Genomic DNA, 11,333 nt, shown 5'->3' on the forward strand with positions numbered 1-11,333 from the left:
GCAGGGAGAGGGGAGCAGGGAAGGGAGGAGGATGCAGAGCCTGGACTGAGATTTTTCACCCGAGTGAAACGGAGATCTGATGATTCGCTGCAGTTTGGAAAATGAAAAAAAAATAAAACCTTTCTTTGTGTGTTTGTGTTTGCAGCAGCAGATCTGTGTCACATTAGTGAAAAGATATGGTAGCATGCAAATAATGAACTGAGGTGGTTCAGAGGCTGCAGCTTCACACAGGAAACAAACTGGACTGTGGCGCCATCTACCTGTCATTTCCTCTGTGGCATTATAGACGTGGATACACCGACGGAGGTTTTTCTTTGCATGATCTTACTTTGGGCATGTTTAGATTCGCATATGTCATTGCTGACATGCCTTTTTATTAGTCAATCAAATTATATTTGTATAGCCCACATTTACAAATCACAATAACCTTCATCAAGTGTGGAAAATCTACAAGTGTCGTGAGAGGAATCCCAGAAATGCAATAGACAGAGCGCATCAACATAATAACGATATTTACAACATTCATGAGTAAAGATTGTGTAACAGTAATGTAGTGGTGCATCAGTGTTTGAATAATTTATACAAAAATAAATGTCTGACAGATGAAGGGAGCAGCAATGTAATGATAGTGGTGTAGCCAATAATGGCAGAATATGTGAGTAGGCATATTGTGTATTTGAGAGGTTAAGGCTACTGGTAAATTAAAACTGCAATGATAATTTTGTGCATTCTTGGTGAATTATGTTCTGAGAAATCCTTCAAACCTCATATGTTACAAGTTATATTTGTGCCACATCCATGCTATGGATTAAATACTCTACTTCCCATGTGTTGCTCTTTTTCTATCGACTATTCTCATTCCAATATTTTGTGCAAACCTGCAGTTTTCTTTAAATATGACTTTCAGTGAAGGGTTCCTGCTTAGTTTGAGTCGTGTTAAAGAAATTAAAAAAAAACATTGGTGGGATGTATATAAGTGCATTTTCTTTGTTACTGTACTTAAGGACTTTTCCACGAATCTTTACTTTGCTTAAGTAGATTTATTTTCTGGTACTTTTTTTACTTTTACCTCACAACATGTATCAGCAAATATCTGTACTTTTAAAAATGGATTTATTTTACATGTTCACACTGTTTATATTTTTAAAAGAAATCACTAACCAGAGGGGAGTTGCTGCACGATCCACTCAGAGCAGGTAACTTTAAATTCTACCTCCTTTAACGAGAGCTAAACACTCTATTTTCATACTTTTTCTGTCGCTGCTCACTGAGAAACCTTCATTCATCAAGATGTTCATGCAGTAGTAAAAAGACTTGTATGAAGTGTATTGTGAAATAATTTTGCAAACTTTCTAGTTCACCTAATAAAAACGTTCTATTCTTCTGATGACACACCTTCTTCCGAAAACTTATTAGAAAACTACAGACCTGTAAATATGTTACTGCTGTTTCCTGCTGTTGCACAATATAAAGGCCACTGAGTTGCAACACAAGTAGATTCATTCCTTCTGGATGGAGTCACTGTGTTAACAAGGCATGAGGGGAACATGTTGTGCTGCAGTCCAGAACTTGCACCAGCCTAGTGCATGACAAAAAAAAACCACCACCACCGTTTTTTCTCTCAATTCATTTAATCACTTTTGAGTTTGTTCTCCAACATGTATTTTCCTGCACACATGTAATTCCTCCAGTACATGTGACTCAGCTCCAGCTACTAACAGCCTTACGTGACACAGAACCATTATTCTGTCATCGTATCCGCTCTGGTTTTTCTGAATCTGCAGCCAAACCGGTGACGTTACTTCACCCAGTAACGTAAATATGTACACAAACACAGAAACACAGTCCAGGACAATCGACCACGACTTGACAGACAATGGTGGAAAACACAGAAATTCCTCCTGTATGCTCTCATTACCCTTCACTCTTAGTCGCCTGCAGCTGCACACATGCTTCGTGTGTAATACTGAGCTCAGGATTATATGAACATTGGGTTTGAAGATGCTGGAATGCATCCACTTTATAATTTGTGTCAGAATTTAACTGATTCAAGATGTTTTTTCTCCTTTTTTCCAAACTACAATGTCCTGCAAAAACAAGTTTTGCATTATGTAATCTCTCAACTATCAATAACATGGACTGAATTAAGCTTCTTTCAGACCTGCACTGAACTCCAGACATTCTCCAGAGGGGCTGTATGTGACGACGAAAATGTCTGTGAGAGGCTCCTGACATTCTCCACAGTTTCTCCTGCCAGGCCCCTAATGAAAACTCTGGACAGTGTTTGAGAGAGCTCATGTGAGAACATAGCAGGAGAAGCTCCGGAGGATTAACTGCAAGCGAGTGGGTGTTTTGACGGAATTCCTAATATCCAACAATGCAAAACTGAAAAAAGAAGCATAAAATATCTCAGGATGAAAACGTGGAGCAACACATTTAGAAGACACTGGTGAAGATATCATAGTTTTTGGTGATAAGAGACGACGCTGGTGTTGATGTGCTTTAAACGAAAATGTGATCTCCACAGCAACCTCCAGCCTCCGTCTGCTGCACCACCTCTCACCAGGAGATGTCTGTGCTGTTGTGAACATGTCTGAGCTGTTAATGTCTGGAAGAAAATGCCAGCGGAAGTCTGGAGCCAATCCTCTGGAATTCATGTCTGAAAAGAACTTCATAACGAAATGGACTCCAAGGCGATTTTAGTAAGTCAAAACTAAACAAAAAGACAACAGACTAGTCGTCATCAGTCTTGCTTTTCTTCTTCTTTTTCTTCTTCTTTACCAATCCTTCCACTTCATCGCCATACAAAGGGTCCATTGGTTCACATTTCACCGTTACCTCTTCAACTTTTACCGCCAGACTGGGCTCCAGCCCCTCTTCCACCGCCTCTCGGTCCCTGTCCTTCTTTTTCTTCTTCTTCTTCCTCTTCTCCTCTGGGAGCACCGTCATCACTTCATCCTGAATTTCAGCTTCCACTTTCACCAACTCCTCTGACCCCTCTCGCTCCATCTTTATCTGCTTTTCTTTCTTTTTCTTCTTCTTCTTCCTCTTCCCCTCTCCCTCTTCCTCAATTCCTGCTTCCTCTATGAATCGTTTGACTACCAGGGGTTGGAGAGTTGTAGATGAGGGCCCAAAGGCAGCTCCGTCCACTTCGTTCTCTGCCACGCAGGTCAGCATGGGAGTTTTGCTGCCAAAGGGTTGGAATCGCTGTTTCAGCCCCAGTGGTATGGAGGGTGCAGCAGCTGTGGGGATGACCTGAGGAGCCCAGTTAGCACTGGTGTTCCCATAGCTCTCACACACATTTAGCAAGCCTGAAAAAGCAGGACCAAAAATGACGCCATCTGACGACTGCTTGTCGCTGGTGAGCAAGTGGAGCTCTGAGGTGCCGTGGGAGGACGCCAGGATGCTGTAGATCTGCTGGCTGCTTGCAGTCGTGGCTCCGCCTGCTGCAGTGGGAACCTCCACGGTATCCAGACCTGAGAGAGGAACCTTGATGCCACTGAAACTGGACGAAGGAAGGAGACGAGGGGTCAGGGACTATTCAAACAATGTTGGAAAAGTTCACGACAAAAGTACATGATTGGGTCGAGCTACTGTTGAATTTAGGGAAGTCCTCTTTCACCTACTATAAAATGAATTCCCTGATTCATGAATCCAGCTCGTAATGAAATATACTTCCACGGTTTGACTGTGCAAGAGAAACAGAGACGTGGTCACAGATGACAGGGCGAAGACTGTACTCACCATTCTGGATTAAAGTTGGCTGGAGCTTTAATGAGCCATAACTCGTTATTGTTGTTCCTCAGACTCTCTGTTAGTGTGCTGCTGCAGGGTGCATGGCAGAAAGACACAAAGTCAGCGGGACACTGGTACCTGGTTTTCTTCTTCTCTGTGGAACCAAAGAGCACAACTTCATAATTTCATCCATAACAGTAGAAAACACGCAGGACAACAAAAGAGACTCGTTATTAGTGAGATTTAAGTCTCTCTTCTACCAATATAACAAATAAATGTCACTAATTCATGAAATATAATTTCCATCTGGAGCAAAATAGCTAAAGACCAGTTAAGACTGCACAGCATGGCCAAAATTATATCCCGATAATAATGTTAATATCAGTCAATTGAAGTAACCTGAGTAAAGGTTGGAGTTTTAAACTCTTCTTCATGAGCAGATAATGATGAATACTTTATAAACAGCAAAACATTTCGCAAATCTGAGGGTGAACATGTATGTGTTAAACCTCCTCATTTTGTTTGCACAAGACATAAACATTATACTGTGAACCTTGCAATACAATTGCAATGATTATTAATGTTGTTTTATCACCAAGCCGTAAGTTCTTATATCATTCACATACCGTTAAAGTACTTAGGTGAGGAGCATTAACACATAATAGATCTAGCTGAATATATGTTTATTATCCTCCTCTACTCAGTCTCTTAAACTTAATAGAAATATACAGTCATTCAAATGTAATTTATCATTTCATTACATACATACACAGCAATTTGTTATTTAATCATTTACATTTATTACATGTGCTTTTTTCTATTTTGTATTCTCTTGTCTACCTCAGTCTGACCTGCATGCTGTAACAACTGAATTTTCCCAGTGTGTGGATCAATTAAGTTTGATCTTATCTAATCTTAATATGTCCTTTGACTTTCATTAGGTAGTTTACATGTGTGATGTATTTTCTATTGCTGAATCTTTGCAAAGGTATTTTTTGTGGTATAAAATGTAAATATTTACTATTGAGGATACACACTTAGTAAAAGGTAAATAAAGACATAGGTAAAAATACAACATAAACACAATGAACAGCAAAAATATGACAATGTAAACGAAATATATACCGAGAGTAAAAGTTAAAGTGAACCCGTGATGCTCAGACAGTCACTGTAAGTCTTAATGTGTATTGTTATTGAACTACAACGTGAAACTAAAGTAGCTGAGCAGGAACTAGCCTCACTAAGAACCGAGCTCGATGTGTGAACTCACCGTGTTGTTTGTGTTGTGTTTCTGCAGCTTGGTTCTCTTCTTCCTCCTCACTGGATGAAGATGAAATGTCTTTGGGCATTTTATTGACTTTATTCAAGGTAAATGAACCTTAAACCGCTGAAGTGAAACAGTTTCCTGGCGCCGGTCTCGTGGCTGCTGCGAGAGACGCACATGTGTTGACACAGGATGAACTCTGACCCTTTAATTGCGTCACTTCCCGTGCTGGTTTCGGTTGTAGTTCCACGGCCGTGTTCCGATTGTTGGTTTGCGGTTTGAAAATGGAGTAAGGGAAACTACAACGCCCATGATGCACCTCGCATGATTACGTAACATCGCAGCGTCGGTGGGAGCAGCGGTTGACAGCAGCGGGTCAGGCCGAACATAAACAAAACAAAACGGACAAAAAGAGCGAAAACCACGCGGAGCTTTGCGCTGGTTTCTCATCCGCGTCATGTTTAATGTTGTTCTGACGCGTCTCCACTTCCGTTAACGCAGCAACGCGAGGGCGCGCACCTGTGAAGCTAAAGAGGGTCACGGAGCTAACGTGTGCTAGCTTAGCAGGTTAGCTACCTGGAGCAGCCATGTCGTCCCCCTCCTCCTCCAGGCGCCAGTGGTGTTACCTGTGCGACCTGCCCAAGATGCCCTGGACCGTGGTGTGGGACTTCAGCGAGGTGGTGTGCCGCGGCTGCGTCAACTACGAGGGGGCGAACCAGATCGAGTTCCTCATCGCGAGCGCTCGGCAGCTGAAGCGCAGCCACGGGATGCAGGACGGGAACGTCAGGTCACCGGGTCCCTCTCCCAATAAGCACGGGTCTACCGGGAGAGGAGAGGCGGCGGGAGACGGAGGCAGGCCCCACACGGACCGCTTCGACCGGGGTGGAAGAGGAGAGAGCACCGGGGCGGCTGTTCGCGTGCCGCCCAACGGGCTGCACCGTGACGGGCAGCCGCCTCCTGAGTTGAACCGCCAGAGCCCCAGCGGCAGCCGGAGACCCATGCTGGCCGCTGCCATCCCTCCAAGTCTAGTAACGAGTATCGCAGGGATTCCCCACGGGCTGCTTGCGGGCATGCCGACGGGTCTCACCGCCAGGACAGCCCCCATGAGCAGCCCCATGATCTTCCCTGCCCCGGTGCTGGCCGAGATGAGCCGCAGGCAGCTGAGCATAGGGATGGGGATCGCCCCCTTTATCACTCCGGAGCTGGAGCGGGAACTCAGCTCGTCCCAGAATCAGCCCAAGATACAGACCCAGATCCACACTGTGGCTGGCAGCAGCAAAAGCACAGGCCTCCCCTCCTCGTCCTCCTCCATGGCAGGAGGTGTGAGCCAGACAAGCCCCAAGCCTGCCTCGTCTCCAGCCAGGCAGCCGCGCCCCCTCACCTCCAGGTCTGGAGGGGAGCTCCTGGGGTCCAGCTCCTCAGCAGAGGCGGCCACCACAGCTGCTGCGTTACCCCACAGTGGTGCCTCTGAATTGGGATCAGCATCCACCAGCAACACCCTTTCAACAGGAAACACCCTGTCCTGCACCTTGTGTCATGAGAGGCTGGAAGACACACACTTTGTTCAGTGTCCATCAGTGCCAGGCCACAGGTTTGTGTGATTTACATTTTTTTTGTGATGATGAGGAGGAGTTTTGAAGTTAAAAAGAAATGCAATAGAAGCCACAATAAAAAGAAAAAAAGGAAATAACAATTTGTTGGTATAAGTGACAGTTGTGTCTTTCTGAATGTTGTAATACCTTGTTTTTTCTTCCTCCGCCACATGTAGGTTCTGCTTCCCGTGCACCAGGGTGTACATTCAGAGCCGGCGGGGAGATGGAGAGGTGTACTGCCCAAGTGGAGAGCGCTGTCCATTGGATAACTCTCCCAACAGTCCCCCTTGGGCCTTCATGCAGGGAGAGGTTTCCACCATACTTGGCACTGGTGGAGCAGGACCTGCAGCAGCTCCTGCACCTGGAGCCGGGTCAGGGCCCGGACCTGCAGCTCCCGCGACGTCTGGGGGAGGGAGTGGAGGCGCCAGCGGAGGTGGATCTGGGAATGGAGACATCGCTGTCAAGAAAGAGAGAGAGACGTGATGGTGATTTCCATGGAAACCAAGACCCAACACAGCAACAGGCAGGTCCACAGACATCTGACCATTCATCTGAAGCCTGGCGGCATTTTACGAGAGTGCTCCATAGTTTACTTTTTTAGTTTTCACATAGTTTGTAGAGTTAAATCTCTGAAGCAGCAAGGCAAGTTCACCAAAGTTTGATAATCCAGGTTGTGCAGGATTTTGGAATAACGAATTAAATCAACAAATGTTTTGTACATGGGTGAAATTAAGAGAAGGGTGGTTAGCTAGAAATAACTCAGGCTGCAAAGATGTTGTTTGAAAAACAATAAGGGGCCATCGGAGTATTGAATGGGTGTCATTTCTGTTTCTTTGATATAGATGGGATGGTACTTTGTGTAATTAAATACCATTTATTGGTTTCTTTTTTTCACTTCAGAGTCGTATCACACACCAAAAGGAGAAGTCTGGACTGCTGAGAGATCCAGTGGCAACACAACGACTCACAGCTCAGAAAAACTCCACTACACAGGTCTTAATTCCACCTACTCACACCACCCACTTTATCAGACTGAAGTTGCAAAGACTGCCTTCACAAATTGTCATTACTGCTTTTTATCTTTGTATTTTCTAAACAAAGGTCGACTTTGCCAACTTTAAATGTAAATTCAGCCATTCTGATACAATGAGAACGTGAAATCAAATTTAATTTATCACATAAATTGTCCCAGTGCATCCTTTACATGCTGAGCTCACCCTCACCAACTCTGGAATTGAATCTCATGTCAAATCCTTATTTCAGAAAACAGCTGAGATCTTTATCAAGACAGTAAATGTGCCACTGAGTATATACATTAAAATGGCCACCCATCATAATGTACGGTTGGGATCCCATGTTCTGTACCAATCAACAACTGAACAGTGGCTACTTTTGTAGAGTTAACAGAAGCTGTGCCAGGTTAAACAGGTGACTGACTTCAACAGCTTCCAGCAAGATTGTTTCACTTTTCTAGAAAAAAAGAAAATCTTCAAGATGCACTTTAAAAGCTAACATCACCGGGACTACAACAGTGCTAAATCTCTCAATTTCTCTCTAGGGCCACAAATGTATTAATTTCTTCAGGTTTTCACATATGAACTCCAGACATTGTCAGATTTTCACAACTACAGCACACAACTGAAATTGTTTGTGTGAGACACTTTCACATGTGGAAATTATTTGTTGGGTTTAAGTGAGGAGTGGCCTGGTTCAGACATTAGATTTTTTTTGTTCTGTGACATTTGCTGTCATGCATACATGGGTAATGTCTAGAAAAGTTCAGGGTTATTGCATGTGTCAAAGCAGCTCTTAGCTAGTGTTGGTTTTAATTGCTCACAGTAGCTAGCATAACTGCTTACTATAGCTTATTGGTGATATTTCCTGTTTCATATAACCTTTCCCAGACTCACAGAAAGTTGCCATTGTCCAGTGTTAATTGTTAATGGTTCACTCAATATTGTGTATGCATGAGAAAGCACAAAATCGTCACCAGTTAAAAATGCAGTAGCCACGTTAGTTTTATTTTCCTTGTTGATGAACAAACTGAAAGTCTGGTGATCAGATCTCCGACTTTTGGCAGTAAAACAGTCGGAACAAGTCAGAAATGATCCGTCTCAGACAAAACGCCATTTTTTTAAACATTTGTGCTTAACTGACATAAAATGGACAGTAGCAGCTTAGACTGTTTTATGACTGAATCCATGTCCTGGTGTACAATCATATTTTCCAAAAAATACTCCACTAAAATACATCCTGCACATTCAACCGACTTGAGCTGTGGACAGTAATGACAGTTTCTCTTTGTGCTTGTTTTTCGTCCACTTTAAGTGAAGCTGACTTTGACCCATAGAGAGGAGAATGTTTGCTGAGTAGAAACAAACGGTTTGTCTGTTGGAGCATCGAGCAGTGACAGCAAGTCTCTGTGTTTGACTGTATTTCATTAAACGTTGCTTTCATATAAGATCCAGCCCAGCCTACGCTTTACCCCGAATGTATATGAAGATATCTATTGATAGACCTAGGGCTATATTTTTTACTAGAATATTAAATGTTCTATACTGTATAGACCTATAATAGTATGTATGTGCAATCCTTAGTCATAGTATATGCAACTGTTTGGAAAATTTAATTAAAAACGACTGCGTATCATTTCTTAAACCTTTTGTTTTTTAAAGGGAGAACCCACCTAAAATCTACCTGAAAGATTTAATACAATTTTTTAAAGAGTTTTTTTCAAAAACGAAAACTTCTATTGAATTAATATTCATAAGCTCATTTTTAGTTTTAATCATAGACAGTTTGTTTAGTTTGCTTTTCCTTCATACTCAATAATTACAGCTGTTTCAATAACATTTTTCCTTTTCCTGATACCGATTCTGATACCTCGAAATATGATGGACTGTAACAGCTGTATGTTACTAACCCTTTGTGGAAGTTATGATTGCTATCATTGTTGTATTGGCTTTGAAAACCAAATACATACAGAGACTGAACAACATAGAAATTCTCATGTTATCTTGTTTGACAGCCAGAACTGAAAAAGAAGTAAGATGACTAAATATAGGAATTACTTACGATTACTTGCTTTAAATATCTGGTAAAATGCACTTCCAGCGTGAAAAATTTCCAAATTGTTGACCTATTAATTCGCTGTGGCCAACGCTGCACCACTGGAAATCACTTCTTCGCAGCCCAAAAACTGTTCAGCAGTAACAGTACATTGCAGCTGTTCTGGAGCGGTGAAGAAGGGATATCCGGGAATAGGAAATTGCTGTCTGGGTATAATACTTACCATGATACAATGCAATATTGGATTCGATAAGATTTAGAGAAGAGTCGTAATTTTACATGAAAAAAGTTCTAATTTTAGGCCTCGTTTCATTTTACAGGGGGATAGCAGAAGATCATTCTGTTGCCTGTATTAAAATGAGGAATGTTGAGCGTCTTGTTAGATAATACTTTAGTATAGGTATCACACATGACATGATATTTAATCTTTAATCTTGTACTTCAGAGACCTGGTATCAGATGGGTACATAGATTTGCATGTTTTGATGCTGGTATTGGAAACATCTCTATCAATAATATAAGTGACCACAGATGTTCATGCGTAAATCTAATCCTGTTGATAACTCTGTAAATTACATACACATTCAAAGATTTAATTTCCTAAATTGAACAATCCAACAGTTAAATACCCACAGATTAAAATTGATTTGTTTTTTGGTGGTTTCTCTCTTTATGTTCCGTATGTACTCGTCCGTACAGACGCACAAACAAACCAAAGGTCATTTTATGTCCAAACTGATCTTTCTGGATGTAAATGTTTTATGAAAAAAATATATATTGTTATATTTCTTGGCCAGGTCTTAACCGGTTTCCTTCATCAAGCCTGTACAGTAAACAGGCTGACGCAGGTTGACTGTACATTCGGGATTTTACATATAAAAGTCTATAGTATTGAGCAGATACCTAAGGCCTTCTATACTGATAGAATATCCCACTGTTCAGGTGTGTCGTTGAGAAATGTCCTTTGAAGAAGTGGAGTTTAAGTTTAATATGCACTGATACATCATGCAATCCCTTGTAAAGTGCCTTTTTAAAATGTTTACCGTCTGTGTGTGTGTGTGTGTGTGTGTCTGGGAACCTCAGGGGAAGTAGAGTGCAATGGCTTTTTTATTGTCTCGTCAATGATTAACCTGAATCTGTTTCCCTTCAATCGCCATCAGACGGCTTTTGCTTTTATCTGAAGCCTTTGTAAAAGTATGAAGGCCATTCATTGTTTGGATATGGTCTCTCTGCCTCTCTCTCTCTCTCTCTTTCTGTTGAGTTTCTTTTCATTTGTTATTTTTAGATCTGTTGGTTTTATTGTAGCTTCATGTACAAAATAGAAACCAGGAATAAATGGGATGGAAACTTGCTCTTGTTTCTCTGGTTCTTTGGTTTGAGATTCAATCACATGAATTAACTTGTTAATGGAGAAAATCTTATCAGATGTAACATATCAAGATGTCTGTTAGAAATTATAAACTGTCTATGACTGAATGTTGTTTAATGAATCCACATTAACACAACAATCCTTTTTCTCATTATTCGGTCTAACTGCTACAGAAATTAATGATTTTCCTCAGGGCTCGAACTATAGATGACATTAGGATATAAATATCCTGTTTGGTTTCTGGGAATTTGAAAGGCTGATGCAGGCGTTTGATTAGAGTCGATCTTGTGTTTGTGTATTAGCT

General features: G+C 41.8%; 2 protein-coding genes across 2 annotated transcripts; one reads left to right on the plus strand and one right to left on the minus strand.

Annotated features, from left to right (window-relative positions):
- Positions 1 to 324: 324 nt before the first annotated feature.
- polr1g (RNA polymerase I subunit G) lies at positions 325 to 5,343 on the minus strand. The gene is made up of 3 exons (XM_020088374.2): positions 5,006 to 5,343; positions 3,745 to 3,889; positions 325 to 3,505 (listed from the first exon to the last, which is right to left on the minus strand). The coding sequence occupies exons 1-3, from the start codon at positions 5,082 to 5,084 to the stop codon at positions 2,734 to 2,736; spliced, it is 996 nt and encodes a 331-aa protein (XP_019943933.2). The 5' UTR covers positions 5,085 to 5,343; the 3' UTR covers positions 325 to 2,733.
- Positions 5,344 to 5,586: 243 nt separating this feature from the next.
- irf2bp1 (interferon regulatory factor 2 binding protein 1) lies at positions 5,587 to 11,011 on the plus strand. The gene is made up of 3 exons (XM_020088373.2): positions 5,587 to 6,590; positions 6,768 to 7,114; positions 7,492 to 11,011. Exons 1-2 carry the CDS (start codon positions 5,587 to 5,589, stop codon positions 7,072 to 7,074), a joined length of 1,311 nt encoding a protein of 436 aa, XP_019943932.2. The 3' UTR covers positions 7,075 to 7,114; positions 7,492 to 11,011.
- The last annotated feature ends 322 nt before the right edge of the window (positions 11,012 to 11,333 follow it).

This window comes from Paralichthys olivaceus, chromosome 11 (assembly GCF_024713975.1).
Source record: "Paralichthys olivaceus isolate ysfri-2021 chromosome 11, ASM2471397v2, whole genome shotgun sequence".
In the NCBI taxonomy this organism is placed as follows: domain Eukaryota; kingdom Metazoa; phylum Chordata; class Actinopteri; order Pleuronectiformes; family Paralichthyidae; genus Paralichthys; species Paralichthys olivaceus.